Genomic DNA, 26,280 nt, shown 5'->3' with positions numbered 1-26,280 from the left:
AATAACGATGATAATTTGTGTGCTAAGATTATAAGCTACTTATAATATGTAATAACATGTATTTTATCCTTTATGCTTATAGCATTATATTCGGAATGTTCAGTTTAAGTGTCTGGATATTGATGCTGTGACAATATGCTTTCCTCTTAGGGAATTAAAACTCAACTTCTTTTCTGCAAGATTAAGAAGCTAGTATTTTATCCTAAAATAAAGATTTTATGTATGAACATAAGAAAATGGGCACTAACTCTTTTTGTGATGCGGCCATAATGCATACCATCCATACTCCATGCAATATTTACTATATTTTTTCTTTGATTAGGGAATTCTTGTGAAAGAAATTTCCTGAGCCCCATTACATGCACGTCAATAGTCGTGGACCCCTTGTAGCATCCTCTAGCTGGACCTTAAATAAAGTTTTAATATATTATTTCTGCACAATTTCTTCTTGGCCTTCTACATAAACTGAATGTTGAACACACTTATTGATCATTTTGCATTGGATTTTGTGATATTTTCTCTACTGCATGCTATTGGGGTTTATTCACATTCTTTTTTGTAAATCCATAGTTTACTATAAAAACAAAGCACATGGTGGGTTGGGGGAAAATTCATAACTAACTATTGTCTTATTAATTCTCACCTAGTTTGCAACATATACAGTTGAAATGTTACCATTGCATGTATGAGTAGCCAGAAGGATTAATTGCTTGCTGTTGCGACACCAGAGTCGGGAATGTGTGGCGTGAGTAAGTGTACAATTGTGATGCGTGCATGTATTCAGTGAAACCCTGAAAATCAAAATTAGCTTTCGTTTGAAAATATCTGTAGGTGACCCATCCATTCTGAAAATCAAAAACTCTGTTTGGAGACGGCGTACTATACGTTATGGAGGCAGCTTTTGCTACTACCACCCCAAAAGGTCACGACTGCATGTACATTGAAAATTGCTTACATTAAGTTTCTGGCGCTGTCATAGGCTTATGGCGATCCACGTGCTTCCCTCCCTTTGTGCACGCAAGTTGCAGATTTTGAAAGGGGACACTGGCCGCCCCCTCGGATGACAGACAGCGAAACAAAACACAAACAGAGAGCACGCGTTTTGAACGTTGAACCTTGGACGCTCCGTCAGGTGAGTTGCCCCAGCCTCGGGGAAGAGGATCCTCTACCGTTCGGCAGCCTGCCGTTGTACTACTGACATGTGGGCCTGTTGAAAACCTGGCCCACATGTCAGTGGCCCAACGTCACCTAGCGCACGGCAGAGGAGCCGTGTCCCAGCCTGGGATGCTGCGAAAAGATGCTCACTGCCCACTGGCTGGCTGGGGAGAAACGCCGCCCTGGTCGTTGCAACATAAATACAAACGAATAAAGGTGCCCTCATGTGATGGGATTATTTTGCGTGTGAAATATTAGAGGCTAGGGCACCCCTCCTGATGCGTACTCAACTATTTTTTTTCATATGGCACATAGGAAGAATACACCAAACTTAAAGTCTCCACACAAGCTTAATTAGGCATTTCATGTGTACGAGTGATTTGATCTGTCGGAACACTTTCAAAGAATGGAAAATATAGTACAAGTAGTTTCCGCAAGGACGAACTGCTAGCCGTTGCAACACCACGGTTGGTAACGTGTGGCACAATAACAGGGAGAAATGTGTGTGTGGACTGTTGTGATGCGTGCATATATTCGGTGATGACCTGAAAATCAAAATTGTTTCGGTTCCCTGAATATATGTAGGTGACCCATCCATCATGGTGTAAATTATAAATTGCAGTTCAGCTCTATCGATCTGGTTTTTAACTTGTACTGGTTTCTCAAAGGTTTTGGGTTCAGTATTGTTGAGCTGGTGGATAGCACATGCGCGTGCGTGCAAACTGGAGAGTAGATTCGTTGGAGAGGTAACAAGATCCGTGCATCCCGCTAGCCGTGTGAATAGTCCAACAGCATGAGCCGACATGATGCATATATGCTTGTGATCGATGTGCATGAAAACATGTTATTACTCTGATCGATGAAGTAGAGATCTATAAAAAACAATACAAAAACAGATTAACAAACTGCACTCTCCAAGGAAAATTAAAAAAGGGTGTGACAGAAGGGGTGCGGATCGAGACCAAGACCTCACCGCCGGCCAGTGGCGAGAAAGCAAGCGTTCACGCTCATGTGCAGATCGATCTGATCCAGCACAGCCGCTGGGGGCAATATTAGACCCATTGGTTTCTTTCCTCTCGTGCACAACGCGAGATCATTGAACTGCCTCTCTGCTATCATCTCCATCGCCGGGAGAGAAGACTGGGTCATTGGAACACTTCTGACTCAAGCTAACATCGCCTTCTTGAGGTTCTCTGCCCGATGTTTGTCCTGCATCCATAGATAGTGCTTCTTCATGTCCGCCGCACATACCCCCTCCCACAATTCTTCTCACGGTCCCGTCTGTTATTTTAACCACACAATAACATTTAAAATATATACATATAGAAAAGATCACAACATAAAAATATAAACATATGACACGTATATATAAAATAGATATTACACGCTAATTCATAAGAACACGTGACACGCGTACATATAAACTAAAGATCACAAGTTTTTCGAAAGGAGCATAAATATCTATCATTTAGCGATAACATCCGTCAGCATTTGATGCATTATTCTTATCTGTTGTTCTTCCTGATTCTTTGTCTCGCAGTAGAACATCCCCTCATCCCTCGCTACACAGCAATTGATGATATCCGCGAATATCATTTGAAGGCGCTCATGCTCATTCCAAAAGTGAGCTAACTTAATTTCCTTCTCATTCTCGTCGGACCATTTCAAAACATTGAATGTATTATCAAAATTGGACCTGCGCGCACATCGTCATACATGAAGACCATGGCATAGTAACTAGGCATGTGCATTGTTTTGTATTTCGGTTGTTGAGGGCAATGGAAATTGGTGTGAAATTTTTAGGGTTGCAACCGATCATGTTGATGAAGCAGATGCGCGATGTAGAGTAGGAACGGCGGCGCATGACGCAGACCGGTCTTAGATCAAAAAATCAAAGAAAAATTACACTAATCAATCGACCGGTGAGAGAGAAAGACCCAATCCACGGACTGGGAAAAAGACTCTTTAGGGCAGCCGATCAACACGATCAGCGGACAAACCCTAAGTATGGGTGGCGCCCCCGGTGACGATCATGGAAATCGACCGCCCCGGAGGCGGGGCGGTGCAGAAGCAGCGGCGGCTTGGGTTTGGACTCGAGACTAGGCTGATATCATGTTAGAAGGTATAGAGAGGGATTTGATGGAATCGTTTATTGTATTGCTTGAGTCTCGTGGGCGCATATATAGTGAATACATGACTTTTTTTGGAGTACAAGTCCTACGCTATCCTATACATCCTAAATAATCATGATACTCAACAGATAGCAGCATGACCGGTCGCTGCTAAGCGTGTGAGTGGTTGTCAAATTTTAAACTAATTTGCCACAACTTCCCATAACCTATATAAACGAACCTCCGTCCTCTGGAGTACCCACAAGCTGCACAACTGTTATTTGGCAAGACTAGAGCAACACCGGAAGGCAGAGGAATTCAACCAGTTGAAGGTAATTTCTCTTCAATAATTGCATCGCTACCGTCCATGGGCTTTCTTTCTTTCTTGCTCTACTTATTTTCTCCTCCGCCGAAACTTTATTTATGAGAAGCATGCACGTACGCATATCCTCAACTAGCTGGGCACTTGACTAATTTCTTGTTGTTTGTAACTTAATTTACTTAAACAAGTACTGTATGTGAGGTGCATATAGGTAGCTAGCTTTCTTGTTGGACCGATTATGCCGTTTAACAATACTGATCACAAGTTTTTCTTTTGGGGATCAATACAGGGGTTGATTGCCGCATCCTGTTGGATCGCTTGTAACTCCCCGATCTGGATCTGGATAGCTAGCTACACTAGTACTACTGTGGATGGCTGCCATATATCTCCCTCGTTGGATCTGCATCGACTGCTCACTCCTCATCACGCATCTCTCCACTTGATTCAAGTTCAAGGTAATTAACTCAGCTCGCCCACACTTACTCTACGTACTACTGTTTTGTTTTTCCTTTGAAAGAGATGGTCTTGGTTGTGCCTTTCCGTTAGAATTGTTGGCGTTCGTTCGAGATAATAATCCATTGGTTTTATCTTGTGTGCACTGTATTCTTGTGTGCGAAGCCTTCAGATGAGTGAATCTGGTATCCGTCTTCAGGTGGTGCGCCCTAACTTGTAATACAGAGGACTCATTTTAACTGCATGTTTCTTTTCAGTACCAGCTGAAAGCGCGAGCGAACCCTGCACCTACTTCCCAGAGAGCAAGGGAGGGAGATCTATCTAGTTTTTGCTCTGGCATAAGGGTGAACCCAAGATCCGTCTCTGATCTCTCCAGTCGATTCAAGGTACAACACACTTTCTAGCTATCTTTCTCTCTCTGAAACCGTTGATCTTGTGCATTTCCGTTTGAATTCTTGGTGTTTGTTCAAGCCAAATTTGTGTGCACTGTCTTCTACTTTGGAAGCCATATTCTCCCTTGGGATTTCTTGCTAGTCTCTACTGACTGAATCTAATTATCCTTGATGTTAGCTTTGGATTGTTGATGTGAAAAAGCGAGGTAGTAATATAGACCACTAATTTTTATTTGCATGCTTGTTTTCAGTACCAGCTCAAGCGTGAGCTAACCCTGCAACCAATGGCGGGGGTTCTGGATGCTTTGGCATCCTACGTGACCAGCATGCTTGCCGAGATGGCCAAAGATGAGGTGGCCATGCTAATCGGCGTATCCGATGGGATCAAAGACCTGAGCATCAAGCTTGGGGATCTCAAGAATTTCCTTGTTGATGCTGATAGGAGGAACATCACCGATGAGAGTGTGCGGGGGTGGGTGGGCGAACTAAAGCGTGCCATGTACCTAGCTACCGATATGGTCGACCTATGTCAGCTCAAGGCCATGGAGCAAGGTCAAACAAAGGACAGGGGGTGCCTTAACCCTCTGCTTTTTTGCATGCGGAATCCCCTCCATGCCCACGACATCGGCACCCGCATCAAGGCATCGAACAAGGAGCTGGATAGCATCTGCGAGCGGGGCAATAAATTTAAATTTGCCAAGCTAGAAGCCTACCAAGACTTGAAGATTACTCGATCACTTGCCACTGACCGCAAAACAGATTCACTGATGGAGCGGTCAGGTGTTGTTGGCGAGAAGATTGAGGTGGACACAAGAGCACTCGTGGAGGTGCTTACAAGTGAGGGGGGCGGCGACAAGACTGGTCGCCACATAGTGGTTGCCATTGTTGGTGTCGGTGGGATTGGCAAGACCACCCTCAGCAAGAAGGTCTTCAATGACGAGGCAATCCAAGGCAAGTTCACTAAGAAGATATGGCTTAGCATCACACAGGATTTCACAGATGTTGAGCTATTAAGTACAGCTATCATTGCCGCTGGGGGAGACCTGCCTATAGGGAGCGGGGCTCTAAACAGGGCCCTACTTGTCGATGCTCTCAAGAACGCCATCGAGAACAAGAAATTCCTTCTTTTGCTCGATGATATGTGGGGAGTCGATGCATGGAACAAATTGCTAATGACTCCCTTTGGCTATGGTGGCCCCGGTAGTAGAGTCCTCATCACCACCAGACATGACACTGTAGCCCGAAGCATGAAAGCCTTTCATCCGTACCATCATGTTGACAAATTAGCTCCACAAGATGCCTGGTCATTGCTCAAGAAGCAGGTCGGCACTTCCCAAAACTCAATATATTATATAATACACGTCGTTTGGGACCACACTGTTAAGTTAATTTGATCTACACTTGCATAGGTCTGCCGATCTGAACTTTATATATTTCTAATGCTTCCTTGCCTTAAATTTCACTATAACATAAGTTCATTTGTATGCATGACGTACAGCTTACAAAAGTAATTAATGGATTATTCCGGCTTATGTTTGGCAATTATTATGGATTGCATGCAGCTTATCAATTAGTTTCTATTTGCAGGTACTCACATCAGAGGAAAATGAACCAGAAGTTGATATGCTAGAACATATTGGGTTTCAGATTGTAGCAAAATGCGATGGTTTACCACTTGCTATAAAAGTAATGGGTGGACTCTTATGCAAGAAGGAGAAAACACGACGTGATTGGCAACATGTCCTGAATGATGATATCTGGTCAGTATCTCAAATGTCGAAGGAACTAAATTATGCCATATATCTTAGCTATCAGGACTTATCCCCGTACATAAAACAGTGCTTCTTGCACTTCTCCATTAAACCAAAAAAGACAGTGATAAATGATACTGAAATTGTGTCCATGTGGGTTGGTGAAGGATTGGTTGAAGGAGACACATATAGTCGTAGTTTGGAAGAAGGGAAAAGGTACTATAAGGAGCTAATAGTAAGGAACCTTATAGAGGTAGATACAAAGTACCCTAGTCAACTTATTTGCAACATGCATGATGTCATTCGCTCATTTGCTCAATTTGTGGCTAGGGATGAAGCACTATTAGTTCATAGTGGAGAGACCATTAAAACAAAACTTGGAGCTCAAAGTTTTCTTAGGTTGTCTATAGAAACCAAAGGAGTAGAATGCGATGAATTTGAGTGGAGATATTTAAGAGAGCAAAAATTGCTTAGGTCACTAATATTAACTGGATACCTCAAAAGTCAGCCTGGGGATTCGTTGACTATCTTCCCAAGTCTACGTCTTTTGCATATAGAATCTGCAAATATTGCTGCACTAGTTGAATCTATGTACCAACTCAAGCATTTGAGATATTTGGCATTAAAGAGGACTGATATGTGTAGACTACCAGAGAACATCCATGAGATGAAATTCCTACAGCATATTAGCCTTGAAGGTTGTGAAAGTTTCTTGAAACTTCCTGATAGCATAATCAAGCTGCAAGGGTTGAGATATCTTGATATTGATGACACACGTGTAAGTAGTATTCCTAGGGGTTTCCGAGCTCTTACAAATTTGAGTGCACTATATGGGTTTCCAGCCTATACTGATGGTGACTGGTGTAGTTTGGAAGAGTTGGGGTCTCTTTCCAAACTGAATGAACTTTCAATAAAGAGTCTAGAAAATATATCTAGTGCCTTGTTGGCTGCAAAGGCAAGGATAAATGCAAAGAAACAACTTACCTATCTTGGTTTAAAATGTGGTGGTAGAGTGGGAGATGGGTTGGTCCAAGGAGGAGTGTCTGATTCTAAGGAGGAGGAGCAAATAATTGAGGCCGTGTTTGATGTGCTATGTCCTCAGCCTTGCATAGAACACATCTTCATAAAAAGATATTTTGGCCGCCGGCTCCCAGGATGGATGACGTCCACAGCTATGGTGCCTCTCGAGAGCTTGAAGATTCTATCCCTCGAACATCTGCCCTGCTGCACCCAACTCCCAGATGGCTTGTGTCGGCTCCCTTATTTGGAGTGGATAAAAGTGAACGGGGCTCCAGTAATCAAGTGTGTCGGTCCTGAATTCGTTCAGCAGTACAATCAAAGGCACCGTCCTTCATCTCAGTTGGCTGCTACGTTTCCTAGACTCCAGAAGTTGAGTTTGTTTGGAATGGAGGAATGGGAGGAGTGGGTTTGGGAGACAGAAGTGAAATCTATGCCCTTATTGGAGGAACTTCGTATCAGTAATTGCAAACTGGGTTGTATGCCTCCGGGACTTATGTCTCATGCAATGGCTTTGATGAAGCTACTAATATGGAACGTCCAATGTCTCCACTCTCTAGAGAACTTTGTTTCTGTAGTTGAGCTCACCTTGTTTAACATACCTGAATTGGCCAAGATCTCCAATCTTCCAAAATTACAAAAGCTTGAAATCAGTTACTGCAGAAAGCTCAAGACAGCGACGGACATGGCTGCACTCCGGAGACTCGAGCTGAGAGTTTTCAGCTGGGAAAGCCAACTTCCGGTCTACCTGCAGACTGTAAAGCCTAGTCATTTGCTGCTGACCTGCAACCTAGCAGTACTCACTTCCATGGCTGCGGGTGAGTCTAGCTCCGAGTGGGACAAGTTCAGTCATATCAAGCAAGTCGAGGCTTATGCAGACGATGGAGCAGATGAGAAGAAATGGCATGTGCTCTATTCATCTGAGTCCTGCGACATACAGACAAATATTCATCAGGTAATACTTTGGTCTCTCTCTCTCTCTTTCAATCTAGCCAATAATAATATTCTTCCTTAATGTTGTCTGTTCCATGCATATCTATTTTCATCAGTATCTCCCACTGTTTTGTTTGGCTTGCCAGGATCGATTGGTCGAAGAAGAGGAGTAGCTGAAACTCCAGCCGTACGAGGAAGGACCATATGATGCAAGGATATATAAGTACGTCTGCTGTTACAACTTCTACTAGTTTTGAGTATTCTTACTAATAATGCCATGACCATTGGAATCTCATGTTTACATGATGATCGAATCTATACAGGGATACTGGGAAAGCATCAGCCATAATGCCATATAAACTTACCTGCAGAGATTCAGACACCACACTAACTTCTTGAGAAGTGTGACATATACACTTATGAATTTAGAGATGTAAACTTCATGGCGGGCTATCTAGCTGGTGCAGTAATATGGTGACCTTGGCAAGGCTGTCCTTTGTGCAGTGCAAGCAACTAATGGAGTTTATGCTACACTGCTCTGCTCTGCTCTGCTCTGTTCTCTGAAAGCAGCTCAGGTTGCAGCTTCTCCATAGTGGCGTTTTTCTTTTTCTTTTTCACGGGTGTTTTGCGTTGGTTCTCTGAAAAACTATGTTTTTTTTGATAGATCAGTCAATAGTATACTGGTATTTCAGCTTTTAATTTGTACTGCAACAACACAAATGACTGTCAGAGAGTGTAGGATGGCTTCATCAAAACCTTTCATACGCAATGCCTGTTGGAGGAATGGCCACTTGACCTTATCGTACGCTTTTTCGAAATCCACCTTAAAAATTACTCCATCTAATTTTTTGGAGTGGATTTCATGTAGCGTTTCATGAAGAACAACCACCCCTTCAAGGATGTTTCTGTCCGGCATGAAAGCAGTTTGGGATTGTTGCACCACAGAATGCGCAATCTGTGTGAGCCTATTGGTCCCGACCTTGGTGAAGATTTTGAAACTAACATTGAGGAGGCAGATCGTCCTGAACTGCTCAATTCTCACAGCATCCGTTTTCTTAGAGAGCAATGTGATAGTTCCAAAATTCAAGTGAAATAATTGAACCTGTCCAGAGAATAGATCATGAAACATAGGTAGTAAATCCCCCTTAATAATGTGCCAGCACTTTTTATAGAACTCAGCCGGGAACCCATCCGGTCCGGGAGCCTTATTGTTTTTCATTTGTGCAATAGCATCAAACACCTCCTTCTCTGAGAATGGGGCAACCAGGATATCATTATCGGCATCAAACAATTGAGGCACATCCTCAATCCTGGACTCATCGAGGGACACACAATTATCCTCCGGGGGTCCAAATAACTGTCTATAATATTCGATAATATAGGTTTTGAGATTATCCTGACCTAAAATAGTACCCTCATCCTGTTCAAGTTGAAAGATCCACTTCTTTCTGTGCTTACCATTAACAATGAGGTGAAAGAATTGAGTATTCGCGTCCCCTTGGACCACTTTGCGGACCTTGGCTCGCAAATCCCACTTCAATTCTTCTTCGCGGAGAAGTTCTTTCAACCTCTTCTCCGCCTCATTTTTAACCTGGAGCTCAGGAGGCAACAAAATCGCGGATTCAACTTTTATGTCCAGGGCTTGTACAAAAGAAAGGAGCCTATCCTTCTCGATCTTATACACCCCACTGAGGTGCTTAGCCCAACCCCGCAAGAAACTTCTCAAATGCCTAATTTTATTCTGCCAACGCTCGACCGCCGTCCTACCTCCTACACCCTTAGCCCATTCCCTGGCTATGAGGTCTAAGAACCCCTCACGTTCGAACCAGGCCATCTCAAATGAGAAAGTGTTTTTGTTTCCCATATGGTTCGGCTCCCCTGAGTCGACGAACAATGGTGTGTGATCGGAAATTCCCCGCGTGAGAGCTTGCACCATAACAAGAGGGAACTTCTGTTCCCACTCCACGCTTGCGAGAACTCGATCAAGCTTTTCATATGTCGGGTTTGGCAGAGTATTAGCCCAGGTAAACTTTCTACCAGAAAGCTCTATCTCCCTCAGATCCAAGCTTTCAATAATGGTATTGAACATAAACGACCACCTGCCATCAAAGTTATCATTATTTTTCTCCTCTCTCCGCCTAATGATATTGAAATCACCCCCGACCAAAATCGGAAGCTGCTCGGACCCACAGATTCGAACAAGGTCCGCCAGAAACTCCGGTTTAAGCTCAGGCTATGCGGCACCATAAACCGCGACCAAAGCCCAGTTGAACCCATCAACTTTAGACCTAACTCGAAACTTAACCGCGAGTCGCCCATTACTACACTCCGGACTTCAAGGGAATCACATCTCACACCCAGTAAGATACCTCCCGATCTTCCTCGTGGAGGGAGGCAATGCCAATCGAAATCAATACCACCCACAAGAGAGGATAGAAATTGCGTTGCAAAATTATCTCTAACGGTTTCCGATAGAGCAATAAAATCTAACCGATGTTCCAGAGAAGCCTCAGCAAGAAACCTTCTTTTAGCCAAGTCCTTCAGACCTCTGCTATTCCAAAAGATTCCTTTCATATTTCGTCATGAAATTTTTTAGTAGTCCGAATGCTAGCACTCCTACGAACTGCAGAATCAGGATAAATCTTCCGTTTCCACTTACGCTTTGGCTTAGTGGGCTCTGTCGCCCGGTCCTCATAACCGGGCTCAACGGAACTAACAGCTGCAACATCTAGGGGCACATCATCATCCTCCGACTCATGATTAGAAGGTGCTAGATCCGCACACAGATTATCTAGCACTCTAACCCCTAACGCATCAATCTCCTCATCATTCATGGGTTTAACCGCTGCAAGATTACGAATAGTCTCTAAGACACGCTCCGCCTCCAAATCTAACATATCATTCACCGAATTGGAGATCTCACTATCAGTAACACCTAGTGAAACTCCTAATTGGTTTGCATTATGAATAATCTCCTTATGAGAAAAATGCAATAAATAATTAGATATGTTGACGGACATACCAGAAGATATCGCAGCATCGTGAAGCTTGGCCGCCCTCATAGCGCACCGCTGTAGCAATGTACTAGTGTTGTACTTTTGATACGATTAATTATTCAGTTCCCCCATTCTTATGAGCAATTCCCAAGTCTTGCTCGACCCCTTTGTATGTTGCCGGCTATTCAAGAAAAGATAAGGCACAATCATTTTTTTGGCAGGTTCAAACTAAGGCACACAGGTTCGAAAACTATCACGAAACAAAAATAAAAACCAGATCCCTGTAGCATATTGGATCTGGATATGAAACTGTAATTGCAAGCATCAAACTATCACGAGGGAATTAGCAAAAGGTTTTGATAGTTGTTATTTACTTGTATGCATCCGCGGATTAAGAGTCCATAAATAAAACTGATTGTCCCAGTCAACCTAAATATGATTAGCCACCCTTGTGCACCGTTGCACAATCTCAATTAAATATACTATAGCATTCATGGACGAGTTTAAGGAAGCGGGTCGCCATGTCTTTCCAAATACGATCAAGCCTTGCCATTTACTGCTTTAACCTTTAGCAAAAGCCAAAGCAAAAGGCAAAAAATGGCAGAGAGGAGTGCATCAATCATGAGCAAGGGAGGAATACATAATTACAACCAGCACGCAAGGCACAGCACCATCAAAAGCAACACTAGTGGGTTGCTGGCATCAGAAGCACCTTCACATTCCCTTGAGAGCCTGGCCATCATTAGAGAATGACCTGCTGATATCTTTGGCCCTAGACAAATAAACAATATTCGACGAGGAAGCAGAACCACTGCATGCATGAGTCTCTCAAGTGTTGTGGGATGGTGGGAGGAGTGGCAACTGCGCATCCTCGTGCTCTGCAGCCTCTTCGTTCAGTGGCTGCTCTTCCTGGTTCAGATACTTACTATGGATATCGTACCTAGGCAGAGATGCTTTGGCCATATACGCCCTTGCCACCCTCTTCAACCGCCAGGGCAGGCAAGATTGTAGCTCTGGGAAAGGCAATAGCATTCTGGAGGTAGTATGGGCACCGGTTCTCCTGATCCACCTGGGCGGGCAGGACCTCATAACTACCTACAACATTGAAGACAATGAGCTATGGTCGTGACACGTCTTCACCTCCTTATCTCAGGTCACCGTAGCCATCTACGTGTTCTGCAAAACATGGCCAGGCGACGACGTGAGGTTGTTGCTGGCATCAATCTTTTTATTCGTCGTGGGGATCCTCAAAAGCATTGAGAAGCCCCGGGCTCTCAAGTGCGCTAGCATTAATAGCCTAGTCAGCTCTTCTGGCCCTGCTCCAAGGAGGAACGCACGCAGAGAAGGCGGGAGCAATTTGCTTGAAGACTACGTGCAAAAAGCAAGGGCAATTGTCCAGATCCATCGTCAAGCACAAGAAGACCTTGAGGCCGACTATCAGCCTGACAAACATCTTCCTCAAGAAGAAGTTGACGCCGTGGACCTTGAGCCTGACAACCATCTTCCTCAATCACAAGGAGAAGAAGGTTGCATGGACCTCAAGGCCGACTATCAGCCTCGAGCACATGGAGAAGCTGCCATGGTGGATCTTCCTCAAGCACAAGGAGAGGACCTCGAGGCCAACTATCAGCCTCGATCACATGGAGAAGCTGCCATGGTGGATCTTCCTCAAGCACAAAGAGTGGACCTCAAGGCCGACTATCAGCCGCCAGCACATGGAGAAGCTGCCATGGTGGATCTTAAGCCTGACCACCACCTTTTGACGTCAAGCACATGTACATGGATAAGGCGCCAAATAAGCAAAAGAAAGGAAATGAATAGAAGGACAGTCATATATGGAAGAGAAATATCAAAAAGGCTAGTTGATCAGTATAATAAGACCCATGAGGTCTATAAGATATTTGTGGACCTTGCATCACCGTATGATGATAGGCTTCATACCTTAAAATCCATCTGGGGGCATGATGGAAAACAAGCATGTGAATTGTTGCAAAATAAGCTATCTGAAGCGTTCAGTCTTCTCTACACCAAAAGGAAGATGTTCGGCCGCGTGGAATTCTATTCCAAGGAAAAGGGAACCTTCTTGGATATTCTTTCTGGCTGGGCACGTGTATCAGCTGCATTTCTGCCATGGTTAGCCATCAGCCTCTTCCACAAGAGTCACAGAGATGTTTATAATGCTAACGATGTGAAGGTTACATATGCCTTGTTATGTTGTACAGCAGTGCTGGAGATTTGCTGTTCTTACATGAGCATGAGAGACGTAAACTTTGTTGGTTGTGGCCGTGCGGTACTCAGTTCTAATTCTGCAGAACAGGCAAAAAAAAGGGATATGCTGCAGTCCAAAAAATTGGTTTCCCGGCAGCCACGGATGATGAAAGTCGTCATAAGACGGATCAGCACTATGGTACCCTTAAAGAGCTCTGTAGGCCAATGTAATCTGGTAGGGTTCTTTGCTTATAAGAAAAGGCACTCCTGGAAGATGTGCATGTTGAATTTTCTTGGCCAACACTGGTCCATGAAGCCCTGCAGCTCATCCGATGAGATTATAGAGTTGGTTCTTAAGTATGTAAAGAAAGGGTGGGAAGATGAAGATCAAATAAAAGATGCTGATAGTTACTGGAAGTTCAATGACCGCAGGGGGCAATGGACTCTTCAGGCTAACAAATGTGACCAAGATCTGGGTTGGAGCTTAAGGATTCCATTTGATGAGAGTGTTCTTCTTTGGCACATCGCCACAGATTTCTGCTTCTACTACATGGGCGCATTAGCGGATCACCAATGTGCCACTTCTCAGTATATTCAAGATGCCTCCGGTGAAGGCGATAGGTGTGCTGTTTGGTGTGAAAGATCTCCTCATTATGGAAGAGCTGTCCAGTGCAGAGAATTGTCCAACTACATGATCTACCTACTCTTCGTCAATCCCGAAATGCTATTGCCTGGCACTAGGCGGAACCTGTTCACAACCGCTAATGCGCAACTGGAGGAGATCCTCAAGGACAAGAAGCCTCCACCTATGGAGATCCTCAAGCGCAATGACCCATTCCTTAAGGAAATCGAAAGAGAATTTATGCAGAGAATAATCGCCGAGGTGCAGCCCAAAGAAAACAGAGAACAAGATGTTGAACACACAGACTCGCCATCGGAAGGGGAGACAGATGCTACTACACAAGAAAGTTTTATCATCGATGCATGGAAGCTTGCAAATGGGTTGCTACATATAGGTGACGAGAAAAAGATGTGGGAGGTGATGGAAGGTGTGTGGGTGGAGATGCTCTGCTTCTCGGCCAGTAGGTGCCGAGGGTACCTACATGCCAAGAGTCTGGGCACTGGCCCGGAGCTGCTCACATACATCTAGCTCCTGCTGTCGCAAATGGGGATGGAGACGTTGCCGGAGAGGCTACAGAGGATGGAGCTTTCAACTGGAGAAGGAAATGCAAATGCCGACGCCACTCCATCGACTTCCCAGGTCAGCACCTCTACTGGGAAAGCTATTGTTTGAAAGACCATTTCTACTCTGCATTTCAATCTTAGTTGCTTATATGCTTATCCATGGATGTTTTTGTGTTATTCGTTCATTGTGATGTTCCGTTTATCGGTGTGGCTTTCTAGTATTACTGTTCTGCACTGATGCCAAGTTTGGAGATATTAAAACTATGTGAATGTGTGATCTACCAGATATCTGGTAGAGAAGATCCACCACCCTTCCGACGCCCAAGGCCTCATGAAGCTGCTGCTGCTGGTGCATCTACCTCTCGACCTCAAGAAATACAACCAGCTGAATAATCTGAGAAATTATTTGTCTCCGTGTTGTTCTTCATACATGGAAATAATCATGTGGCTCTGTTACCCATTTGCCATTCATTTCCTTGGGATCATTGCTTTCAGCTGCTCCATTGTGCGGAGCCTGATGCACTAGTCCAGTTTGATTGATGCCTGGCAGTCTGTTTGTGTGCCGTTAGAGCTGTCAGATTACCATGTCTGCAGTATGGATGCATATTACTCTACGGATGTCTGTCCCGTGTTGAATTCTGTAGCATGTTTGTTTGTAAGAGTGGATTTGGTGTGATTAGAGTCATTTGAACCGATGGTTTACCTTGTTATTGTAATAAATGTATTGCTACCCAAAGGTCAGAAATTGCAGTGCTTTTACATTTTGCTATCTCCATGAACTTTTTTTTGAATTGTGAGCATGTGATCTACCAGATAGACCAGCTGAAAAACCTGTGAAACTATTGCTCTTTATTTACATGCTGAAATGATCCCGTGTCTGCTGGTCGACTCTGATTTGTCGTTGCACTATTGTGTAAGGCTTAATACATACGCTAGCCTAGAGTTGTTGGTAACTAACTTCATCCCTACAATGGGCATGCATGTACAACGGTCGCCCCATGCCGTAATCTTAGTTGCTTATTTCATTATCAGTGGAAGCTCTGTCTCAATTTATACATTGTGATACACTGTTCATCGGTGTGGTTCTCTAGTTTTCTTTCTGCACAAGGGCCATGTGATGCATGTTTGTTTCTTGAGTTACGGTAAGAAAAATCCAAATAGAGCATGTAAAAGTGTGAGAAGATTGCTTATTTCATTACCAGACTTATCACCAAGGTTGCTCCTAGAGCATAATTCTTACGGTACACGGCAATTGCCATGGGAGTAGAACATTATCGGCTGGGGTTGGCGTTCTTCTGTGTAATCGCCATGGGAGTAGAACATTGTACCAGATTTCCCTTGCAAAACAGCAACCAAGCAGCATATGGTTCAGATTCTCATCCTCCTGTGCACATAGCACGCAACATTCCGGGTGCTCAAGCTGCCGCCTAGCAAGGCGGTCCGCAGTCCAAAGTCGATCATGAAGCACAAGCCAGACGAAAATCTTTATATCCAATGGTGCCCATGAAGTCCACAATTCAGCCGCAGCATGAAATAATTCCCGGCCTAAGAAGAAGAGATGATATGCACTGCTGGCTGAGAATATCCCATCCGGTGCTTGCCTCCATCGAAACACATCTGGCAGTTCTGACAGGCGCTGGTTGGAAATTAGTGGCCGAATTCTGAGAACATCCGCAATAGCATGTATGTCAAGGTCCTACATCATTTAACTAAGAAAAAAGTTACACAAAAGAAAGGAAGGAACAAAGCATCCTACGTGAACAACATGCTCGCCGAGATGACAAGAGAACAGCATAGTTGATGCTAGTGCTTTTTCTGTAGTTCCACATGGGCATCCCTTAACCACCCCGTAATTAGTGGATCAACGTAACTAATTACTTGCTGTTTACGGGTGATTCACCCGTTAACGGATGATCTGCTAAATGGATAGCAGCATTTCCCGTATGTAAGTATTGGTGTTAACTAATTACTTGCTGTATGTAACTGAACAAAGATGGATCTCTTCGTTCTTTACACCAAACCTCATGATTGTCTTTTTTTCTGCCATTTCCACATGGAGTTCAGCCACTAGCAAAGATCTAGAGCTCCGATCTCTCCAATTGATACAAGGTAATTAATTCAACTTGGGGCAGTTCGTTAGCTTCCATCGGTGAACACCGTCAAGGACCCCAGATGGGTGCGCCGGTCCTCGCATTCAGGCGACAGACAGCGGCAACTGCTAGCTGATCTGGATCTGGATAGCTAGCTGCAGTAGTACGACTGTGGATGGCTGCCATATATCTCCCTCGCCAGATCTGCGTGGGCTGCTCACTCCTCATCGAACATCTCTCCACTTGATTCAAGGTAACGCAGCTCCACCACACTTACTCTGCCTACTACTGTTTAGTTTTTCCTCTGAAAAAGATGGTCTTGGTTGTGTCTTTCCGTTAAAATTGTTGGCGATTGTTCAAGATAGTAATATGTGGTTTTATTTTGTGTGCACTGTCATCTTGTGTGCGAAGCCACATATTTTTCCTTCAGAATTGTAGTTATTATCTGATGAGTGAATCTGGTTATCCATCTTTTGTAGCATACAATTGTTGGAAACGTATAAAAGGTGCTGCTCCTTAATACAGAGGACTCATTTTTACTGCATATATCTTTTCAGTGCCAGCTAAAAGCGTGAACGAACCCTGCAACTACTTCCCAGAGAGCAGCGGAGATCTATCTAGTTTTTGCTCTCGACTTAGGTTGAACCCAAGATCCGTCTCTGATCTCTCCAGTCGATTCAAGGTACTTAGCTGATTCCAGCTACACCACACTTTCTAGCTATGTTTCTCTCTCTCTGAAACTGTTGATCTTGTGCATTTCCGTTTGAATTGTTGGTGTTTGTGTTCAAAGTACATACTACATTAGTTTTATTTCAAGCCAAATTTGTGCGCACTGTTTCTACTTTGCAAGCCACATTTTTCTTGGGATTTGTTACTAGTCTCTAGTGTCTGAATCTGATTATCCTTCCTGTTAGCATGGGGATTGTTGATGTGAAAAAGCGAGGTAGTAATGCAGAGGACTAATTTTTACTTGCATGCTTGTTTTCGGTACCAGCTCAAGTGTGAGCGAACCCTACAATCAATGGCGGGGGTTCTGGATGCTCTGGCATCCTACGTGGCCAGCATGCTCACCGAGATGGCCAAAGAGGAGGTGGCCATGCTAATCGGCGTGTCCGATGGGATCAAAGACCTGAGCATCAAGCTTGGGGACCTCAATAATTTCCTTGCTGATGCTGATAAGAGGAACATCACCGAAGAGAGTGTGCGGGGATGGGTGGGAGAACTCAAGCGTGCCATGTACCTGGCCACCGACATCGTTGACCTATGTCAGCTCAAGGCCATGGAGCAGGGTGCATCCAATGACATGGGATGCCTTAACCCACTCCTCTTCTGCATGCGAACCCCCTCCACTCCCACGACATTGGCACCCGCATCAAGGCATTGAACAAGGAGATGGATAGCATCTGCAAGCGAGGCAAGAAATTTAAATTTGCCAAGCTAGAAGCCTACCAAGACTTGAACATGACTCGATCTCTTGCCACTGACCGCAAAACAGATTCATTGATGGAGTGGTCAGGTGTTGTTGGCGAGAAGATTGAGGAGGACACAAGAGCACTCGTGGAGTTGCTCACAAGTGAGGCGGGCAGCGACAAGACTGGTCACCACATGGTGGTCGCCATTGTTGGTGTCGGAGGGATTGGTAAGACAACCCTTGGCAAGAAGGTCTTCAATGATGAGGCTATCAAAGGCAAGTTCACCAAGAAGATATGGCTTAGCATCACACAGGATTTCACCGATGTTGAGCTATTAAGTACAACCATTACTGCCACTGGGGGAGACCAACCTGGAGGGGGTGGGACTTGAGATAGGGCCCTACTTGTTGATGTTCTCAAGAACGCCATCGAGGACAAGAAGTTCTTTCTTGTGCTCGATGATATGTGGGGAGCTGATGCATGGAGCAAACTGCTCATGACTCCCTTTGGCTATGGTGGCCCGGGCAGCCGAGTCCTTATCGCCAGAAGAAGTGAAATTGTTGCGAGAAACATGAAAGCTACACACTGCCACCACGTTGACAAGTTAGGGCGCGAAGATGCATGGTCACTGCTCAAGAATCAGGTCAGCACTGCCCCAAACTCAGCACACACACTGTTAATTTAACTTGAGCTATATTTAGATATGTATCTTTGTTGGATCAATATGTAGTGATTCCAGGTTAACATAGGTGAGATGAACTTTTGACTGCATGGTGTTACAATCAATTTAAACATTAACTATTGTGTCCCCCCATACCGTCTATTGTGTCATTATGCATGTCTTCAGTTGGTTGATGACTAGTATAAGTCACTAATAATTGTTTGTCAGAAGAATAGTATGGGTACCACAGTAATTAAACACCATGCCACTATAATGCCCTTGCTGTAAGTTTCACTCTTAACACGAGTTCGCCTAAATACCGTTCACATATATTTATTTGTTTGTGTAAGTAGTAATTAACTAGTTGTACCTCTATGATCCAAAATTTTGGTCCTTATTAGAATTACGAGACAAGTGTTTCTAATTTTGACCATATATATAAAGAAAATACTATCATCTGAAACATCACTTATATTCATTATAAAACATAATTTTATAAAGCAATCTGAGGCAACTAACCTCCATATAACTTCATGATCGATGTATCAACATGAGGACCGTGCCGCGTCTTAAAAAACCTATATTCAGGAATGGATGAAGTATCTTTTAACAAAATTAATACAAATACGCAGCAGAGACCTGTTGTTTCCCTAAAAAATAAACAAGATAACATACGAAATGCATATCGAATAAATGCATAATACGCATGTGAATGATGTGAGCTTCTGTAGATAATAAATTAGCGAATGTCTGTAAATTTCTCTACTATCATTTAATATTTGGTGGTGCATAACTTTTATTCCTTGTGAATATAGGTTATCTTAGGACTCGGGTCGGTCAACTCTTTCAAAACATGGCTATAACTCTAGATATTTTACCCACATTGATAACATGAAATTGACACTAGCACATCTATGTGCAATATACTTTCATAGTGTGGTATTATTTTCTTTCATAGTGTAGTATTATTTTCCATTCAAGCTTGATTGAGAAATCCTGTTCCACCAAGGAGTATTCGTTTGGCTTGTTCGCCACTTTATTATTAGTAAATAAATAACTAGATAAGTTGATTACCACTTTTAGATGTTATGTTCCCCTTATTGAAGCTATACATTTAAACTGCTTGTAGGTACTCACTACAGATGAAAATGGACATGAGGTTGATGTGCTAAAGGAAACTGGGTTGCAAATTATAGCAAAATGTGACGGTTTACCACTTGCTATAAAAGTAATGGGGGGACTTCTATGCAGCAAGGAGAAATCACGGTTTGCATGGGAAGATGTCCTGAATGATGACATATGGTCAGTATCTCCAATGTCAGATGAACTAAACTATGCAATTTATCTTAGCTACAAGGACTTGCCCTCTTGCTTAAAACAATGCTTCCTGCACTTGTCCCTTAAACCCAAAAATTCTGAGCAAAGTCTTCGTGAAATTGTGTCCATGTGGATTTGTGAAGGATTGCTTCAAGGAGGCTCAACTAGTTTGGAAGAAGAAGGGAAAAGGAACTATAAAGAGCTAATATTAAGGAACCTTATAGAGATAGATCCATCATTTCCTAGCCAACTTATCTGCAACATGCATGATGTCATCCACTCATTTGCTCAATTTATGGCTAGGGATGAAACACTAGTAGTTCACAATGTTAACTGGAAACCTCAAAAGTCTGCCTGGGGATTCGTTGACTATCTTCCCAAGTCTACGTCTTTTGCATATAGATTCTGCAAATATTGCTGCACTAGTTGAATCTATGTACCAACTCAAGCACTTGAGATATTTATCATTAAAGAGGACTGATATTTGTAGACTACCAGAGAACATCTATGAGATGAAATTCCTACAGCATATTAACCTTGAAGGTTGTGAAAGTTTTATGAAAATTCATGATAGTATTATCAAGCTGCAAGGGTTGAGATATCTTGATATGGATGACACACGTGTAAGTAGTATTCCTAGGGGTTTCTGAGCTCTTACAAATTTGACTTCACTATTTGGGTTTCCAGCCTATATTGATGGTGACTGGTGTAGTTTGGAAGAGTTGGGGTCTCTTTCCCAGCTCAATGAACTTTCTCTAGAGAGCCTAGAAAATATATCTAGTGCCTTGTTGGCTGAAAAGGCAGGCGTAAATGCAAAGAAACAACTTACCTATCTTGGTTTGAAATGTGGTGGTAGAGTGGGAGATGGGTTGGTCCAAGGAGAAGTCTCTGAGTCTAAGGAGGAGGAGCAGATGATTGAGGCAGTGTTTGATGTGCTATGTCCTCATCCTTGCATAGAACAAATCAACATCGAGAGATATTTTGGTCGCCGGCTCCCAGGCTGGATGACGTCCACAGTTATGGTGCCTCTCGAGAGCTTGAAGATTCTTGTCCTCGAACACCTGCCCTGCTGCACCCAACTCCCAGATGGCTTGTGCAGGCTCCCGTATTTGGAGTGGATAAAAGTGGACGGGGCTCCAGTAATCAAGTGCCTTGGTCCTGAATTCGTTCAACAGTACAGTCAGCTGCACCGTCCTTCATCTCATTTGGCTGCTACGTTTCCCAAACTCCAGAAGTTGAATTTGTATGCAATGGAGCAATGGGATGAGTGGATTTGGGAGACAGAAGTGAAAGCTATGCCCTTACTGGAAGTACTTCGCATCAGTGATTGCAAATTGGGTTGTATGCCTCCAGGACTTATGTCTCATGCAAAGGCTTTGAAGAAGCTAGACATGTGGAGCGTCCGAGGTCTGTACTGTCTAGAGAACTTTGTTTCTGTAGTTGAGCTCGACCTGTATGACATACCCGAATTGGTCAAGATCTCCAATCTTCCAAAATTACAAAAGCTTAAAATCAGGTACTGCCCAGAGCTCAAGACGCTGCAGGAGATGTCTGCACTCTGGAGACTCGAGCTGACCATTTTCAACAGCGAAAATCAACTTCCAGTCTACCTGCAGACTGTAAAGCCTAGTAATTTGCTGCTGGCCTAAAACCTAGCAGTACTCACTTCCATGGCTGAGGGTGAATCAAGCTCCGAGTGGGACAAGTTCAGTCATATCAAGCAAGTCGAGGCTTATGCAGATGACGGTGAAGATGAGAAGAAATGGCACGTGTTCTACACATCTGAATCCTGCAACATAGAGACAAATACTCATCAGGTAAGACTATGGTCTCTCTCTCTTTCAATCTACTCCCTCCGTCTCATAATGTAAGACGTTTTTTCACTCTAGTGTAGTGTCAAAAAGCGTCTTACATTATGGGACGGAGGGAGTAGCTAATAATATTCTTCCTTAATGTAATATTTGTTGGTTCCATGCATAATATTTCCATCAGTATGACATAGGATAGCTGAATGTATCTCCCACTGTTTTGTTTTGCTTGCCAGGATCGATTGGTGGAAGAAGAGGGCTAGGCTGAAACTCCAGCAGAACAAGGAAGGTATATCAGTTTGTGGAAGGACCATATGATGCAATGATATTTGTATGTCTGGTGTTACAACTTCTACTAGTTTTGAGTATTCTTACCTAATGCCATGACCATTGGAATCTCGTGTTTTATACGACCATGGAATCCCTGCAGGGATACGGGGAAAGTATCTGGTGTTACAACTTAGGAATTTAGAGATGTAAACTTCGTGGCGGACTATCTAGCTGGTGAAGAGACGTGGTGCAAGCAACCAATGGAGTGGTTAAATATGGTTAAATCCGTAGCTAGTGTTCCCTATCTAGCTATCTGTTGTTTCCTCAATCAAATTAAGTTCAGGTTTGTTCTGGGGCTCTGTCTATGTTCTGGATGGAAGTAACTAACTTTGGGTTACAAGTTCTGACTAGGGAACACTAAATACTGTTAGAAGAAACCCAATTAAAATGTAATCAGTGTTATACTTCTGATATGATGATTCATTCAGTGCCTCCATTCTTATAAGCAATTCCCAGTCTTGATCGACCCCTTTGTTTACCCTGTGTATGTTGCAGGCCATTCAACAAAAGAAAGGCATCATCCTTTATTGTGGCAGGTTCAAGCTAAATTTCAGTGCTTCCCTTTAACATGTATCCTCTAACAAAACAAATTGCAGCACGTACTATTGCTCTGCACTTGTGAGCCAATCAAAGGATGTGTATCAAAGAGAGGCATCATACACACTCTATTTTGCTCTGTATCAGCACGTACTATTTGGCATCTTCTGCCTGTAAAAATGGAGCACTACTGTATCCACACCACTTGCCAGCCAAGCAAACGTGAACATTGTCATCTTGCGAGTTGTGACTGGTGGTACTTATTTTCAATAATTTCAAATGTGATCTTGATCCGTGTTGTCAAGGTAGAAAATGTTGTAAAGGTCAGAGATACATGATTGCCGCTTAAGAACCTACATTAATTCAGAGAGGGTTTACTGAAGATCAGATGACTACACGAACCCTCCCTCCATATGTCATTGATGACACATGTTTCTGTAATTTGCAGAACATTAATGAATGAACCTATTGGCAATAAAATATGAGATAGCTACCCACAACCTAACCTGCAACTGCAATTGCTTATAGTGAGACGGTTGCATATGTTGATTTCATCTAGCACCTATATACTACTCCCTCCGTCCCATTTATATTATACGGAGGTTGTATAGTACTGGCCGTTGATCCATCAATATTTCCCTATCAAAGACTAATAACCAGGAAGACCTTAAGAGGAGCTAATGAGATTGAGACAGGCTGCCAAACTCATGAGCTGTACTAGCAGTAGTTAATACGCCTTTGAAACCTTCTATCGTTAGTGCCATCGGTACTATCAAAATAATGTAGTTTTGTTTACTGTTACAGCTGATATGTGCACTTGACAGAGACATCCTCCTCTTAGAATTGCTTATCTTTGCTACTACAATATTTGTGGGCCTCTTACCTTGCGTTGCCAGGAGTTGTTGGCTGAAAGCTCATACATAAATTGTACTATATACATTTATGTTTCAAGTTGGCCATCCACTTACAAATCTTTAAGTTCGTAGTAGTACGTATTTAGATGGTAGATGGATCTTGGAAGGATGCATATACCTTCCACAGAGCCAGATCACAATCATTTGGCATCGCTGGCCGGCGGCCACCATTTTTACTCCAATATTTTTTGTTCGATGGGTAGTAAGGAATCAGTAACAATTAATAACTGGTTAATAGATGCATGGATCTGATAAATAAGCCTACTATTCAGCAGCGGGTTTAGTGTGACATCATACACGGGCAAATTAATGCAGGCACTCCAGTTCTCCTCGACGACATTCTATTATTTCTCTGATATATAGTTCATCGATTATATTTTCACAGGAGCACATTCCACTGGCCGTTGATGCCTCCAACAACAGAATGGGAAATCAGTCGGGAACATGCATGCGTGAATTACATAAATACATACATACATACATACATACATATATACATTACATACATAGATACATAAGTAAGTTGGAATGGGTCAAATTAAATTAGCCCAGGTAGACACGGATTTTGATAAGACGCACTCCCTCCGTTCTGAATTACTTGTCTCGTAAATGGATGTATCTAGAATTAAAATACGTCTAGATACATCCATTTCTGCGACAAGTAATTCCGAACGGAGGGAGTATGTACTAAACCCAGCTGCAACCACTCTTGGGGACTGATTTATGGAAATAATAATCATCCATGCTCACATGACATGGGAAGGCATGTGAAGAGATATTAGCCAGTACTTGAGAGTAACTTGTTGCTGACCACATGGCATCCAGGCAGTAAACTGATAGTGTTTGAATCAATCTTAGCTTAAAATAATAAGAAATGATTATTATGTCTACAAGCAATTTGGTAAACCGATGTTCACACGGACAAATGAATAATCACAATCACCACACCATGCACTGTATATTATTGACCACACAAATGATTATTATGGCCAACAAAAATTATACCATAAAAATTGAATGCACATTAATTGGTATATTTTTGGTGGCATAACTCATTCAGTATTTATTTGTTGGTCAAATTGACGATCTACAAACTCCAGTCTTGCATTCTATCAACCATTACACATCTGTATCCATGGACCGCTCGCCGTCCGGTGTCAAATTAATCTACTAATTTTATACGCTTCTAATAGGCTTCACTCGGAAAACAAGCGGATTGTAACGAGCAAGAGTTGGTGTTGATGCCCCCGTCTAGCTATACAGTTCATACTTGCTATAGTTCCACATGGGCATCCTTAACCACTCCATAATTGATGGATCAACCCAACGGATGGATGCTGCCACTAGCTTCCAGAGTATTTCCCTTTGGTCTATATAAAGGAAGCTCCGCCCCTGGAGCTTTCACAAGCCGCACCACCGCCCTGGCTAGAGCAACACCGGAGGGCGGACGAATTCAATAAATTTAAGGTAATTTCCTTTCAATAGTTTCACCATGGGGTTTCCTTCTCTATTTAATTTTCGTTTCCATAACAATTTATGAGAAGCATGCATGTACGAATCCTAAGCTAGCTAATTACTTGTTGTTTGTAACTGAACAAACTAAAGATGAAGCACTTCGTTCTTAAACACAAGCCTCCATGATTGTATTTTTCCTCTAGGTGATCGCACGGCCTTCGTGCCGGCGACACATCATAAACATGGAAATTTATGGATAGAAGAGCTTTAGATGGCGTCCCAACAGTCATCTTGCTCCCACGCTCCGCCCGCGCCCCGCGTCGCCTCCGTCCCCGTCGTGCCCACCCCCAGCCCCACCCGCCGGTCCGTCGCTGCGACGCCCGTCGGCCAGATAACGCTCCTGCCTGCTCGCGTGTTGGTACGGATGGCTCCGCCTGTCCGGCCTCCGATGTCCCGTTACCGGGCCGTTCCAGGCCCGCCTCGATGGATCTTGAGCCTGACAATGATGGCTGGATGGAGGTGCGCAGCCGTCGCCACCAGCGCCGTCAAGAGAAGTTGCCTACTGTCAGCCGTTCGCCGGGGCCCAAGCTTTGGATTCCTCGGTGGCTGCTGGACAGGTGTTTTAGGTGTCTGGAGTCGGGGCACCATAAAGAGGTGTGCACCGGTGAGATCCGTTGCCATAAGTGCCGGGTCTCTGGACACATCGCCCGTGACTGCCCCCCCTCCTCTCGTTCCTCGCCTCCCCCCCTCGCCGCCCAGATCCAGCTGGGGTACCCAGCGCGGTGCCGCCCGTTCGCTGGTCCGATCGCCCCCCCCTCCTTCGAGTCGTCACCGCCGCCCGCCATCGCTGCAGTCCATGGCGCACTACCCACCGCTGGCCCAGGTGCGCTTCCCTGGGGAGGTCCTCACGCATGGGGACCCAGATCTGCGGCCGGAGCGCGGCGGCGGAATCATCTCCCGCACCCCGGGTATGGATGTGCTGGAGGCGGACTTTCGCAGCAGGGCGCTGCTGGCCACGGTGGGGGGCCGGCGGCCGCCCATCTCTCCGGAGGCCCTGGTCCAATCCCTCGCCCGGATCTGCGGCGTGGAGCGGCGGCATGTCCGGGTGGAGGTCTCCCATCCGGCGGATTTCTTCATCACTTTTGCCTCCACTGCAGACTGCGATAGGGTCTTCCTCGACTCCGGCAAGCTGCGCTGCAAGGGGGCGCCTATCGCGTTCCAGCGTTGGCACCG

General features: G+C 44.1%; 1 protein-coding gene and 1 pseudogene across 2 annotated transcripts; both read left to right on the top strand.

Moving 5' to 3' along the window:
* Positions 1 to 3,482: 3,482 nt before the first annotated feature.
* Positions 3,483 to 8,898, top strand: LOC125550091 (disease resistance RPP13-like protein 4). Of its 2 annotated transcripts, none has more exons than XM_048713005.1 (7): positions 3,483 to 3,598; positions 3,878 to 4,043; positions 4,305 to 4,427; positions 4,685 to 5,755; positions 6,021 to 8,156; positions 8,281 to 8,357; positions 8,458 to 8,898. In XM_048713005.1, exons 4-6 carry the CDS (start codon positions 4,718 to 4,720, stop codon positions 8,305 to 8,307), a joined length of 3,201 nt encoding a protein of 1,066 aa, XP_048568962.1. In that variant the 5' UTR covers positions 3,483 to 3,598; positions 3,878 to 4,043; positions 4,305 to 4,427; positions 4,685 to 4,717; the 3' UTR covers positions 8,308 to 8,357; positions 8,458 to 8,898. The 2 variants fall into 2 exon arrangements, with proteins under 2 accessions (XP_048568962.1, XP_048568961.1); XM_048713004.1 differs by having other exon boundaries at positions 4,299 to 4,427.
* Positions 8,899 to 16,854: 7,956 nt separating this feature from the next.
* Positions 16,855 to 22,378, top strand: LOC125550092 (annotated as a pseudogene).
* The last annotated feature ends 3,902 nt before the right edge of the window (positions 22,379 to 26,280 follow it).

Source organism: Triticum urartu, chromosome 4, assembly GCF_003073215.2.
Source record: "Triticum urartu cultivar G1812 chromosome 4, Tu2.1, whole genome shotgun sequence".
NCBI lineage: Eukaryota > Viridiplantae > Streptophyta > Magnoliopsida > Poales > Poaceae > Triticum > Triticum urartu.
Note: the sequence above shows the minus strand (reverse complement) of the source record. Positions and strands in the feature narration are given on the sequence as shown.